The sequence below is a fragment of the Myotis daubentonii genome, chromosome 1 (assembly GCF_963259705.1).
Source record: "Myotis daubentonii chromosome 1, mMyoDau2.1, whole genome shotgun sequence".
In the NCBI taxonomy this organism is placed as follows: Eukaryota; Metazoa; Chordata; class Mammalia; order Chiroptera; family Vespertilionidae; genus Myotis; species Myotis daubentonii.
Genome location: NC_081840.1, coordinates 138,992,539 through 139,007,639, shown reverse-complemented (window position 1 = coordinate 139,007,639; position 15,101 = coordinate 138,992,539). Strand labels below are relative to the sequence as shown.

The 15,101-nt window shown below is 47.6% G+C and overlaps 1 protein-coding gene and 1 long non-coding RNA gene across 2 annotated transcripts in view; one reads left to right on the top strand and one right to left on the bottom strand.

Annotated features, from left to right (window-relative positions):
- Positions 1-7,574, bottom strand: part of KIAA1217 (KIAA1217 ortholog) — a 315,079-nt gene extending 307,505 nt beyond the window's left edge. The window contains 1 exon segment of the mRNA XM_059660828.1: positions 7,439-7,574. Within this exon segment, the coding sequence (XP_059516811.1) occupies positions 7,439-7,508 (70 nt within the window). The 5' untranslated portion in view covers positions 7,509-7,574.
- A 119-nt stretch (positions 7,575-7,693) lies between these two features.
- Positions 7,694-13,912, top strand: LOC132214077 (uncharacterized). Its single transcript, XR_009448179.1, has 3 exons — positions 7,694-7,825; positions 10,031-10,127; positions 12,256-13,912. It is a non-coding gene; the product is annotated as an uncharacterized LOC132214077 (long non-coding RNA).
- Positions 13,913-15,101: the final 1,189 nt, after the last annotated feature.

The window sequence follows — 15,101 nt, the reverse complement described above, 5'->3', positions numbered from 1 at the left end:
TGGGTCTCAGGAGTCCTGCCTAAAACCTAGGCTTCCAACAAGTCATGTGACCTCTCAGACCCACTCTCTTCATTAACAAAAGAAGGATGTGGGACTCGCATTAGATATGCAAAGAGCCTTCTAGATCTAAAGCCTTTAAAGGTACACTAACCTATTTTTTAAAAATAAGTTTCCAATGCGAGCTTATTTGCCAATTACTTATCTCTAAAAGGAATGTGTAGAGAGACCCACTATTTGGGAGTTTTAGATTTGAGTCTCAGATAAACAGAGAATCAAACCTTCATGCCAGAAAGGGAGAGCGACAGGTGTCCAGACTTAGGTGTAAACTAGTTCCTCTGAAGGCAATGCCACCAACAGTTTTCTCCGTCATTGCCTAGAAACATCTGTGTGTGGGACTCTAGGCATGACCCCCTTTGGTTAGGCATAGAGAATATTAACTCAGGCTGGTTTTCCTGTTCCGGTCTTCCATCCCTCAATGCATGTTCTGGGAATAATTCTTCTTGTTTACCCTTCACTTCTCATTACATTGCTAATTACAGCATCTCCATCAGACACTGATGAGAAAAGGGAGGGGAAAAAACTCAGCCAGATTTGTTAATTCTTCTACTTTTCATTAGTCTCAGCAGTACATTTAGAAGGCAAAGAAGATGGAACTATTGGTTTAAAAGATATTGGGAGATTAACTGTAACTTCATTGATTTTGCTTACTTTCTCATTGCGTGGACTCACATGATGGCTACCTTTTTTGTGGTCTCTTCTTTGATAATACAGAAGTAACAGAAACTATGTATGGAATAAAACTAGATGGAGAAAATGCCATATCTCAGGCTGGTAAAGATGTATGCAATCTGAAGAGATTTAGCTTTATCCTTTGAGTGTGCATGTGAATATGAGTTTTGCATTAGCCAAAAGTTGTGTGTTTGACCTAACAATGTTAACTTTTAAATGGAGTATTAAGATCACTTTTAACTTCATTAAAATAATATATTTTTTTGGGGGGGGGGGGAAGTATCCAGGACAGCGAGGCTAATTAGCAGGACAATCTCTAGAAAGGGGATTTCTTTACACGGGCATAACACACAAACATCCACACACACCCACATGGGTATACACTCCTGTGCCTCAAGTACCAACAGGTGCAGAAAGTCCCCTCTGCAGAGCTTTGTCGCAGACTCACACGCACTATTGTTTTATCCAAGACTCCGAGGAAGAGGTCAAGACAGCCAGAACAGTAGCCCCTTGGAGCCGGAAGGGAGTTTTCCACTTTCTCTGAAATAAATTGGGAAAGGCGCGAGGAGGGGCAGTGTGGAGCCAGCATCAACCTTCTGTCAGCATTCACCTCCCAGCAGTCCCCATTTACTGGCCCTCTACACCCCCACTCTTTTCAAACACTGAGCACTGGGAGGGTCACATCAACCTTCCTTCGCTTTTCCATTTTTTCTCTGTCTCATGGATTCCTCTAAATGTCTCCAGTTGCTTAACAAGGTTTAATCCGCTTTGGAGAAAAGCAGCAAACAGCATCAGTGGTTAATGCACCAATGGCTAAAGGCACAGTCCGGATCTAATCGCCCTCGAAGCCCGCTCCTTCCTCCGGTCCCACCTTCCTGCCTTGCGCTTTGGTCCAGCTGTTAGCCCCATCCGCCCCCATCCCACCACCAGGACCTACTCCGCTGCCACCAGCGCCCACAGCAACCCCACACCACTTTGCACACACCGCTTTCCTCAGTGAGCTTCAGCGCTCAGGAGCTGCCAAGCCCATGCCTGAGGGAGAGGGACCACTCTCCAGTCCAGTCATTTAGAGAGAATGTGGTCTTTCAACTGAGGGGGAAAACTAAACAGGGATAGACACAAACAAGAGAGGGAGCAGGCAGAGGACGTTCTGTCACAACTCCACAGCCATGGAACCAGAGATCTGAGTCCTGCCAATTCCTCATTATCCGCATGAATAGATGATCCAAGCCATCCAAACAGAAACAGTTTTATTTCTTGTCCAGAAGGCTTTGGTGCTAATATTTAAATGCGGGTGTGTCTAGTTGTTTGCTATTCTGGGAATCCACCTCAGACAAATAAGGAGGCTGCCGTGTGAAGACCAGGCTTCCAGTTTCCCCTTCCGGTCCCTCTCAGCCTCTGCACAGCCTGGAGCAACTCCTCCCAGCGGCTCACTTCTAGCAGGAGCTGGGGGCAGAAAACAGCCCCTCCAAGAGCAGAAGGAGGGACAAGGCAGGAGTGTTAGAGAGACAGGCTTCTGAATTCCAAAGGGCTTTCTGGCTGCGATGGACACGTTCTGGAAAGTGCAAGTAGAAGTGAGGAACGGGGTGAGTCCTGAGCAGGCCGGGAAGATGGGTCATCCACATAACAAGCTGCCCAGCAGGCAGGCGACCTCAGGAGCTGCCCAGGCTGGCTTCCTGGCCACAGCTCAAGTTGCTTTGGCTGGATCAGCTGACCTGCAACAAGGAACCCGGGCCTTGTACGTCACTGAGGCATGACACGCCTGGTATCTTTCTGAGAACCAGCAACAGGATTGACAGGCTCCCGGGCCAAGATGAGGTGGGTCACAGTCTCTTAGGGAAGAAGTCACTTCTTTATGGTTGTGACTCCTGGCTAGCTGCCTCTAAGATGTAGCTTTTTAAATTGTAAGAGAGGCTCTCGTCATAGGAACATCATGGGGAGCTGCTGCTTTGCCTGGCTGTACAACCTACCTGGGCCTGTCAGACAAAAGAGGGGATGGGGAACGTCCATCTCTCAGGCCATCGAAGGCCCACAAAATCATGTGGTCTGGCCCTGCCAAGGCATTAGGGGTGAGTTAATTAAATGTTTGACCAAATATAGGAGGTTTATTTTTAAGTTGATGATTTTGTATGGCTCACAAATGATGTGATAAAGATCCAAATGGCCTTGGCAGAAAAAAGGTTCCCCGTTCCTGCTACGTATTCAAACCATAACATCCTCCCATTGCACACACAGGGAGACTGTGTGTTCCAGTCCCCTCACCTAGCTGGGGCCCTGTACTAATTCCAGCCAATGCAGAAGTGTGAGCCATCTTTAGTCCTGGCCCCTGGACCTCCTGAATTATCTTTGATGTTCTTTCTCTCTCCTCCCTGGCCAGTTGACTGTGAAAGTTCCAGGGAGAGCCTCCTAGGCCTTGGGGAATGGTGTCCTGACTCTACAGAAGGTGCCTGGGTCCCAGAGTCAGCCTGGAGGTGGACCGTCCAGGAGAACCACATTCTACTGTGTTTGAGAAATAACCCTGATTATGCTAAGTCACAAGGACTGTTAGAGCAATCAGCCTATCTGACTAATACATATCCTGTGTGCTGCTGGGGGCCCACAGGCTTCACCAGTTTTCCAGCTCCCTTATTCATATCATAAAGATCACCATATGCAAATTAGCAGAGAAGGTACACCTAAAACCGGGCCATTATATTCCTCTAAAAAAGCCTTTAAAAATTAAGTAAGTGAGGAAGAGGATTTCTCGTATAGATTTTAGGCAAAATAGGTACAGCGCCTTCCTCACCCAGAAAAGCATTTTTTCTCAACCGTTGGTTAGTTGATTAGTGAATTCATTCATTCACAAAAATATTTACTGAGTGCCTGCCCTGGACACTGAAAGGAGTTAAGACACATAGTAAAGTTGTGATCAAGAGAGACTTAATTCCCTTCCCTTATGGTGGAGTCAACATTATAATTAGGGAGGCGGATAAACAAATAATATGTAATAGAAATGACATATCATGATAAGTGCTCTGAAGAATAAAACAGGATAAGGAAGAGAGACTGATGGGGAAATTTTAGAGCTGACTTCTGAGCCAAGACCGGAATGTCTGGGACTCCCCAGGCTTGCACTCTGTGGGTCTGCCAATTCTATTTCTTTTTTCCAGCTTCACTGAGATATAATTGATCTAATATTGTCTGAGTTGAAGATGTACAATATATTGCTTTGCTGCACGTACACACCGTAAAGTGATTGCCACCATAGTGAATACTAAGTATCTTCAAACACTGGCAATCGGGAGGTGGGGGAGGCAAGCAGGTGGCTGGCAGCACTTCACCAGCACAGAGATTTCAAGGTCTCAGGGGCCAGACAAAAGCAGACCCTCAAGGGTGCTGTGGGCAGATATATGCATCCCAAGGAACCCCCAAGGGCCACTCTGAAGAGCCCATAGCCTCCAAAGGGAACATGATATAGTTAGACTCAAATTCAACCAGTAATCATTGAGTGCCTGCTCTGCACAATGCACTTGGCAGTACACTTTCACCTGCCTATTCAGCCATGGAAATCTCATTGATTAGAGCTATTCCTGAGGCAACCATATGCCCCAGTTTGCCAAAAGAGATCTGGGTTACAACTGTTGTCTCAGAGAAATTATTTATAGTGTTCCCTTTCACTCTCAAAAGTGTCTCCGTTTGGACAATAAGTTACATGATCACCCAAGGGGTCCTTATCTATAGTAGATTGATAAACTCAAAGCCTTTGTTCCATAAGTATTTCTCCAGTGCCTTCTGCATGTCCGATGCTGTTGGATTCTGGGAATGTAAGGATGAAGACAGGGTCGGTGCCCTGGAATACCACATTGTAATTGGTTGAAACACATACAGTACATAAACAATACAATGGAGAGTGCAGTGACCGGGATGGATATACGGTGTGATGGGTGAAGTGGGCATCAGTGGACTGCCTTCCCTTTTGTGGTCCTTGTGCTGACCAAAAACTGGAAATAAAGCCACACTCCTTCACAGCATCATTCTTACCCATAACTCTATGGGATCTTAAAAATCTAACCTGGATTCTTATTCCCCTTTCACCACCTCTCCAGCCACCCCCCTTCCCAGATGCCTGACCTCTAACTGCTGGAGTGTTTCAGGGCACATCTCCCGACCTTTCCTTTCCTTCTGCACACAGACCCCATCCTAGCACAACTCTCAGTCCCCAGTCCTCTCTCAATTCCGGTCATGAGTACCCAAATCTTAATCAACATCCCTGCCTGGATGCCTGATACACTTCTCAAATCCTAACAGACCCAAGCCATAAACACCTTCTCATCTATTCCCCTCACGTGCTTTCCGGTTTAAGGAAATGGCAGCTCCATTCGTTCAGCTGTGCAGACAAACATTTTTGAAGTTATCTTTGACTCCTCTGGTTCTCTGATGTCCCACATCCAATCCCTCAGCAAATTCTTTTGGCCTTACCTTCAATGGACATCGAGACCATTTCTTGTCACCACTTGATGCTCTACTACCTGCTGGTCCAAGCTAGCGCCATTTCTTGCCTGTTTTACTGCAGAAGCCTTCAGCACAGCACCCAGTATTACCCTTTGTAAGACAAGTCAGAGCCGCCAGCAGCTCCTCACCGCCCTTGAAGTAACAGCCCAAGTCCTTACCACACTGCCACAGTCCCTGCATGACCTGGCCTGGGGTTACCTCTTAACCCCTGTTCCTCCCATCTGTCTCTCCTGTTCTTGCTTTTCTTTGACCATGTCCTTGCTACTCCCTCCCTTGCCTTTTTCAGATGTTTGTTCAAATATCACAGCAATGAGGCTCCCCTTAATAATTCTATCTGTAGTTTCACCTCCCCCTCCCCCACCCCAGCACTCCGTATTCCCTGCCTTACTCTCCCCCACAGACTTAATAGGGCTGCTAGATAAAATACAGAATGGCTGGTTAAATTTGAATTTCAGATAAATAATAAATAATTCTTAACATGAGTATGTTTCAATCGTGTACGGACTATACTTATGCTAAAAAAAAAATTATTCGTGGTTTATCTGAAATTCAAATGTAACTGGGCATCCTGTATTTTTATTTGCAAAACCTAGCAATCCTGCCATCTAGCATGCTATATATTTTACTTATTTGCTCATTATCTGTCTCTACTGCCCCCATCTGCCCAAACTTAGCCCTTAGAATATAAATTCAATGAAGGCAGGTACTTTTATTAGTCTGTTTGCTGCTAGATCCCCAGTAGCTAAAAACAGTGACTACTACAGAACAGGTGCTCAGTATTCATTGAGCAAATGAATAAATGAATAAAGTGGTCACACTCTCTCTTTGTGGCCAGCTCAAGTCTCTCAAGCATCTTTCAATTGCTGTGCTTGTTTGAAAGTTATTTCTTAAATTGGTCCCATTCTAATGGGACCAGCTAGATTCTGAGCCATTTATTGCAGCAAAGGCCCAGAGGCTGAATTCCTGCCTTAGGATTCGGTCCCATCAAATAAGGGTGGGGGAGGGGCGGGAGGCAGCCTTATCTCCTGCTGGACCCCACTGACCGCGCGCCTTCAAGGAGAATGCTCTGCTTAGGAAGTGCAAACCGAAGCCAGGACCAATGAATACAAGACTCAGGGATTTTCCAGGGGTTTCTAAGCTTAAAGTTTCCTGCATTTCACCGGGGGTGGGGGGTGAAGAGGTGGGGGGTTGGGGAGTGAAGCGGTGGGGGGTTGGGGGTGTGAGGGGGAGGGGGGGGGCTCTACCACTTGTAATTGCATTTTCTTCTGTCTGGCTGACTTTTGCATTTTCAGTGTGGATGAGTCATTTGTTACTTCCCTTCAGTCTTAACACACACACACACACACACACACACACCTTTTCCCCTGTGCACAATCCCTACTCCCACACAGCGTTGCAGTCCCAAAAGCAAGACTTTGCGTTGCTAACTGGGCCCAGATGAGCCTGGGGTGGGTGGGTAGGGGTGGTTTATGAACAGCTGTCTGCATGGTGCTGCAGGATAGGTTCTGGCGGCAGGCTCTGGAGAGCAGATAAGACTTTTCTCTACCCAACCCCTCTGTGAATTTTTTTTGGAACAACATAAGCTTCTGGAAATTCCCTACGGAAAAGACAAGTCTATTATAAAAACAATTAAAGGGAAACTGCCCAAAGAAAACTCACCAACATTGTCTAACAACTCTCAACTTTTGAATTAAAACACACAGAAGACTCAGAGTCCCACCTATCATCCAGATGTACGCGGCTCCCCGGCTGTTCTGATCTGTAAAATGAAACATCCCCCAAACTCTGGGATTTAACTCGCAGACACTACAAAACTTGCATCCACCAGGCATTTGCCTCGTGAAATCCCCCAACCAATGAATGGGAATGCTGCCGCCCTAGGGAGGGCTCCAGAGAAACAACTGCTTTCTCCCGCGCTGGAGCAGGGAGTAGGAAAAGCTGCTTTTAGCGACACATTTGTCACTGCCTAGAGATACAGCAGCCACTGCCTGCTGACTGTGCTCCAAGAGGGACATCACCACGCCACTTCCGAAAATCCTGCCGGAGATAAAGGAAAACACCCAAGAAATCACAGCTCTCCGCTCAGTTCTGAAAACGCACCGTCCCAGGAAATAACTCCTTTTCTTTGCCCTGAGCCCTGTCTCCACTTATAAAACGCAGCCAGCGGCGAGGGGCGCGCGGAACCGTAACTCCATCTTTGAATGAGTCTGTTACTTACCCCGCGTGTGCCTGCTGTCTGCTGGGTAAGGAAGGCACGGCTCACATTTCTGGCTTTCATTTTCTTCCATTGTCCCTGCCTACAGCACCAACTCCCCTCTGCTCTTTAAACTTCCCAGCGCAGGTCTGAGAGCTCTCCAACAGCGCCTGGAAGGGGATCCGGGGGTGGGGGGAGGAGACGGTGCGAAACCCCACCCCAAACTATTCTCCACTCCCGTGCGAAGTCTCTCCGGCTGGAGAAAAGTGCATTCCTGCGCCGGGCCTCCCCGCGACTCCGTGCGGCGCCCCCCGCCCGCGCTCCCGCCCGCGGACAGTCCCGGAGCGACGGGGGCTGCGCTCCCAGCCGCCGCCGCCGCCCCCGCGCCGCGCGCTCCCGAGGCCCCAACAGGTGACGGGCCTCCCTCCCAGGGACACGGGCTGCCTGTTTCCACCTCGGCCAACCGCTGAGCCCTCGCAGCCCGGGGGTGGGAAACATTGCACCGGGATCACCGATCACCGGCGCGAACCTTCTGGTCTCTTTAATCTCAGACACTGAGTCAGCTTCCCACATAGGCTGCTACACATATTTATAAACAGCCAACTGCTGAACGGACCAAATTTCAGTGAAATCCCTTAAACTTTTTTTCTTGAAAGAAAGAGTGTCTGCTGAATGTTGTTAAGGAAACACTTTCTGGCACTACTTGCAGCCTGATGAGCATACACAGGGGTGGTTTATTTTTGACACGGACCATTTCAAGCACTTAAACTAGGCTTTAAAAAGTCTGTACTCATTTGCCTACACCATGACTCCGGACCTTTCCCCAACACACACACACACACACACACACACACCGTGGATCACAGAGCTGAAAAGTACACTTAGTGAAATCAACCTTCTGACTCTCTCAAGTTAGTTTAAGATATCTGAAAAGCAACTAGAATGCTTTACTTTGGATGGGCAGAGGTATGTCCGACTTACTTTGTCCTTTTAAACTACCTACAAATATTTATTTTGTTTTTTGCCCAGTCCTTGAAAAACTGGCAAATTTCCCAGAAAGTGAAAATAGGCACAATGTTCACAAAAAAGATGGAAAAATAATCTAAGCAACATCACTATCTAAAAGTAGTACAACCACTAGTAGGAAGAATTGTAATGTGTAGTGGGCCCCTTCAGTTGAGGGGGGAAAAGGACAATGGTCAGCCTGCTGACCATACCTTGACCCAGGTTACAGGCCAATCAGGCAAGGCTTTAGATTAATTTAGATAAAGAATTGGTGCAGAACAATGGCTGGCCTATCCTCCAGATTCTGACCTTGGGTCCCTGTGCGTTTGGCCGTGTGGGGGACATATTTTGGCCATTTAGGGCAAACAGATGCGGAAGCCCCTAGAGGACAAAGGATATAGACCAAAAGGAAAGTGGACGTGCCAGGGAGTGAGCGGAACTCACAATGGAAAGGGAAGAAGAAACTCCGAACAGGACTTGCCTTGAAATCTAAGATGTGGTGAATCTCCTATGAATGCATGCACGTAGGTGGGTGGACAGGTCAGGTAACTTGAGGTCTCCATGATTTTGCAACAGGATTAGTTGGTCATCTTGCTTTAAGGAGGATCTAATCTTACACAGTGTCTGTACTGGTGGCCCTCAGGCAAATGCCAGATGAAACTTGTTTTAACCTTACTATGTCTTCAGGTTCAGGAGGGATCTGCGTTCAGTCCCTCAGGTCCAGGTTATCCTGATCCTTGTATCGCTGTTGTTATTTGTCTTCAAATTATTAATGTCAGAAGGATAGGGGGTCTGATGAGAGAGAGAGAAAGGGAGGGGAGAAGAAGGGGGGAGGGCAGGGGCAGGGAGAGGAAGAGACAGAAGAAAAGAGGTTGCAACCCCAGAGTGTCAGTCTAAACCAGATGTCCCTGGTCCTGGGGCTGGAACACCAACCCGATTTGCTTTGGTGTGTGAACAGCCTGCTCCTAGCAGCTCCTCCTTGTCAGTTGACATAGCACAGAGACAAAATCCCCAGAGTGAAAGAGATAAGAGTGCACCTACACAGACAGCACCCGCCCTGCCCCAAGTGTGTGTGGGTTCCTAACTAGTTCAATCCAAGCAGGAAAAGAAATCCATTTTTAGATGCAGATGATACTTTCTTGGGGCTATCTGGAAAGTGTGAGAACAGGCCTTCAGAGGCCCCATTAACCCCCAGATGGACATAATGGGGGCAGCTCTCCCACTAGTTCTGAACTCCATTTAGTTTCCAGGCTGCCCCAGGCACCCCCTCAGCAGACGACGTGCTGGGACCCTCCTCTCCCCCGTGGACAAAGCAGACTGCCTCCTCTGTAGATGTTCCTGAAAGCCAAACTCTATGTGGAATGCACAACAGAGAAAGGCATTCCCAGTGAATTGACATAAATCATCAAGGACCATGAAATCTGGACGTATATTACAGCACGACATGTTCTCTTGAATAGTTCAACTTCCTGACCATTCTATGGGGGAAAGCTTCTTTTGGACTGGTTAGTAGCCCTTTGTTCTTCCTCCTTGAGCACAGGAATGGGAAACAATGTGAGAAGGCGCTGTATCAATGCTGTTGTTGCACTGACTCTACATTTCTCCCCAAAGCACACAGAACTTACTATGAACATTTTGCTGAATGTCAGTTTTTCTGAGAGGGGGCTCTGGCAAACAGTAACTGAACTCTGCCATCGACATAAGCTCTGTAAGTCAGATCTTCATGAAAAATACGATTCTTGTCAGTGCTGTTGCTGTGGAGATGTTTTCTGGAATAAAACTATTTGAAGTACACCATGCTTTTCGGTTTAATGTAATTTCTGGGTTTAAAAATTGCCATTATAAACCAATCTGCCTACTGCTATCCTTTGAAATTTGCTGTGAAAGGCAGAAGGGAAGTGGGAAAAACTTGAAATTTGATTTTCCTCCAGTTATATAGAGAGCTACAATAATGATACCAGGGGCTAAACGTTCAACCCCATTTCTGTTAACCAAGGAAGGTGCAAGACTATTTCTTGGTTAATCGCTCCATGTTGGCAATTCATGACTCAAAATGAACTAACACACCAAAAAAGTATCATTTAAAAGGAAAGACAAGTCCGGCTAGTGTGGCTTAGTGGTTGAACATTGGCCCATGAACCAGGAGGTCACGGCCAGGGCACATGCCGGGATTTTGGGTTCGATCCATAGGTGCAGGAGGCAGCCAATCAATGATTCTCTCTCATCATTGATGTTTCTATCTCTCCCTCTCACTTCCTCTCTCTGAATCAATAAAAAACATATTTTAAAAAATTAAAATAAAAGGAAAGGCAGGTGATGGGATGAAAGATGGTGATTTTGCAGTCAGAGCTAACCTATTATAGTACTGGCTCCTTGTTGGTTTTGATAACACAACTTAAAGGGGCATCTATCATAATGGGCATTAATCATAATTACATATGACTTCTCAACAGCCCAATTAAATTACAGGACTGTGGCCCTGACCAATTTGGCTCAGTGGCTAGAGCGTTGGCCTGTGGACTGAAGAGTCCCAGGTTCGATTCCGGTCAAGGGCATGTACCTTGGTTGCGGGCACATCCCCAGTAGGGGGTGTGCAGGAGGCAGCTGATCGATGTTTCTCTCTCATGGATGTTTCTAACTCTCTATCCCTCCCCCTTCCTCTCTGTAAAAAATCAATAAAATATATATTTTTAAAAAATTACAGGACTATGGAAAGCATGTCAACCTCCTTTATGTAAGTTTTTCAAGAGAGAAATCATTGCTAGAACCAAACATACATGGAATTACTCTGATATGTTTCAAATTTTTTTTAATCCTAAGGATAAGATGGCTTCAAATCACAACATTAGGACATAAAAGAAATAACCAATGCTTGCTGAGGTCGTAAATGTGATTTTCAAAGGCACTGATAACCGTGAAAGAAAAACAAAACAAAGTGAAAAACAAACAAAACCAAAATGTTTCAACCAGAGACCTCATGTTTGATGTGTTACATGTCTCCTTTCTAAGGGACACATTGCTGTATGTCACCCTGTAACTCACTCATTAAGGACTTTTGCCAACTGGGAAAACATTTGCTTACATGGATGACCTGGTGATTGAAATGTAGGATCTTCAGTCCTAGTGTTGCCAGCAGTGTGTCAGCTGGCTAGGGTGACCTTATACTTAGATGTAAACCAAAGGGCTGGTGACCGAGAACGGGGGCACTATTAATAATGACAGTAAGACAAGATGCAGAAACCATTGCTGTTGCTGGCAGCCCAGCCCAGATGGTCACCCACGTGTAGTCCAAGATAAGCCCTAGTGCTCCTCAAGTTTCCAAATGTGAAATGAGCATAACAGTGCTGTCTGAGTTTCCCAACACAGACCTCGCCAGAGAAGTTTAAGCACTAATTAAAGGTGTGAACCTCATTAGAGCTGTATGACAAGCCTCACCAACAACTTCCCATCAGGAAACACAAATTCCATGGTATGATATTCTGCATGATTCATTCGTCAAAACAGAATCTTAAACCAGGTCACCATGTTCATCTGGAGCATTCTCTCCAGAAGGTAACCCATCTCCCTGCTCTTCCTTGCAGTCTTTAAGATCCCAGCTGCTCAGAGGAGAGCCAGCTAGCCAAGAGAAGTGAGGTGGCCCTGAGCCCCCACCTCTCAAGTCTCTCTATTTCGATGTCTTGGAACTTTCTTCCCACACCCCATACAAATTCCTCATGCGGTTATAAATATGAACTACACTTAGAGCCAATGTGTTAATACTTTAAGCATATCTGCTTTCTTTTCAAGAGACTCCATTGAAGTCCCTTTTTATCGGGGGTTCTTTTTATCTCTGTGAGGTTGAAAGATGCCGGAAAGCAAAGACCACGTCTGCAAAACACTGGAGCTGGAGCTGCCATGTGTGCAGCAGGTCGGGGAGAAGCCCACCTCAGCTCCGCTTCCTGGCCACCGAAGACCAAGTCTGGATCCCAGGTGGCAACTTTTAAGTGAAAATTGCAACTTGTGTATCCTGGACTGAGCTAAACCCTGACATGTTCCACAGAGTTCCAAAGGCCCAGGATCGAATCCATGAGAATGCAAGAACTTCCACAGACACAAGCACCCTGCGCACTTCCTCGCTGAACCCTTTCAATTGAGTATTTGCTGAGGCCTCACTGGAAAGGGGTTTCCCTGGCCTTTTATTCTTCCCCGGCCCTTCCCCACATGCCCTCCCTCAAAGCTACAGTGAGCTGTGCAGGGGGCACAAGAACCACGGGGAACAAGTTGCAGCGCCATGAAATCGGGACCATGTGGTTCACCTCACCCGAATGCACTCCCCCATTTTGCAGGTGAGCAAACTGAGGTCTAAAGAGTTAATTCAAGTCATGCTTCCATCTCTGCCATCTCCTGTCAGTCTTCACTCTGTTACACTTGCTGACTACTTAGGGCCTTTTATCCTCTTTTCTCACAACAGCCTAGGCCCTAGGGCAGTGGTCGGCAAACTGCGGCTCCTTGAGTATGGCTCTTCCACAAAATACCACATGCGGGTGCACACGTATAGTGCGATGGAAAGTTCGTGCCACACTCAAGGGGCCAAAGAGCCGCATGTGGCTCTCGAGCCACAGTTTGCCGACCACTGCCCTAGGGGATCCCTTAAATTATCCTAATTCCCTTTGCTATGCTGAAATGGAGAATAAAGTCAGGGAAGGTTAAGGGAAGGGTATACCTATTTTCTAAAACGCCTCTCTTCTCAACCACAGAATTGGGTCTGGGACTAGGTCTGGTCCTCTGGGGGGCATTGCTGTACAAGCTGTTCATTGAGCCTGGTGTGTGCTGTGTGTGGCCTGTGTGCTGTTCTGTAATGCCACGAACCTCCCAGGTGGGCAGGGCTTCCCTGAGGAGATGAGGCTGGGATCAGCCATCACTGATGACGGAGAGGAGGCTGGACATGGTCAGATGAGGGGAAGAGCCTGTGAGGTGAGCCAGGGTGCAGGCATGGCCATGAAGGCTGGATGTGGTGGTGGTGGGAGCAGCCCAGGGGTGGGGTTTGAGGGCTGTGGGTGCTCGGCCCTGGAGGTGACCTTGATCCAGCAGAAAGAGGGGTCTGTGCCAGGCCCTGGGGTCCTGGAGGGCAGGGAGAGGATTCCTTCATTGCTTCTCCAGAACCTTTGCTCTCCCCGCCCCCAGGGCTAGAACTCAGAACTCCGAACCTCCCCTACCAGGGCAGGGAGACCCATTGGAAACTGGACTGATGGCCTCTATATGCTTCTCTGCCAAATGAACTCTGACATAGGCTTTGTTTCAATAACTCATCTAGTTTTTATGTTTTTTCACTTTTTTGTTAGTTCTTAGCCTTAGTGAGTAATAGTCATGAACTTTATTTTTAAGAGACACAGACAATAGCGCATGGAAGGCTCATTGCAAGTGCATGCCTTCCCTTCCACCCGCTGGAGGCTGTGAGCAGTGACTAAGAGAGGGTGTGGGACAGGCTGGGTCATCCCACACATGGAGTGCACGCTGTGGGCACTGGGGGTTCTGAGCGTGTGTGTGGCGAGGTGGGCAGCTCCTAAGGTGCGGGGGCTCCTATGGTGGGGATGGGGCAGGTGGTCCCAAGGGCCCCGGGCTCCGCAGGTGCGGGGGCTACCGCAGCACATCCCACCTGGAACCTCTGCTCTCCAGCTTCCCCTCACACCCACGCACCCTCTAGTTTTATCGTCGTTTCTTGAAAACCAATCATGTGCTTCTGAACTTAAGTATTTTTACAGTGAGCTCATTTTCTCTCCCCACTCCAGTCCACGGAATTTACGGGGAGGGGAGAACTTCTGTTCCTTGCAGATGGGAAGAACAGTTTTACTGAGGACGGATCTGCTTGCTGGAGCCGAGTGGGAGGGCGGAGTGCTGAAACTGGGGAAGTGGAAGAAGACCCCCCCCCCGCCCCCCACGCCCCACCACCCTGCACTGACCAACTCTTCTAGGGCTCAGCTTCTCTGATTTTTAGCCATGGGCAACTTGGTGTTTGTCTCAACGTGCTACTAGATCTTAACATTCATTATTTCCCAAATTATGCTGTTTTCTTTAAATACAGCCTTTTGCAAACTTAGCAATTTCTTTTTTCTCCCTCCCTCCCTCCCTCCCTTCCTTCCTTCCTTCCTTCCTTCCTTCCTTCCTTCCTTCCTTCCTCCCTCCCTCCTTCCCTCCCTCCCTCCCTCCCTCCCTCCCTCCCTCCCTCCCTCCCTCCCTCCCTCCCTTCCTTCCTTCCTTCCTTCCTTCCTTCCTTCCTTCCTCCCTTCCTTCCTTCCTTTCTTTTTTGGTTCTGAATCCTCACCTGAGGATTTTTTCCCATTGATTTTTAGGGAGAGGGGAAAGGAGAGGAGAGACACAGAGAGAGAAACATTGATGTAAGAGAGACACATAGACTGGTTGCTTCCCACACACTTCGGAGACTGGGGCAGGGATCGAACCTGCAAACAAGGTCTGGGTCCTTGACCAGAATCGACCAGAGACCCTTTAGTCTGAGGGCCGACACTCTAGCCACTGAGCCAAACCGGCTAGGGCTAACTTAACAATTTCTTGACTGGAAGGTTGAATGAGATAAAATTTAATTAGAGGTCAGGTCAGGGTGTCCCTAACACAATATTAGGAGTCTACTCTGTGTAACATGACTGAATTCATAAAAGTGAAAAGGACATGATAACCAGTAGTTTCT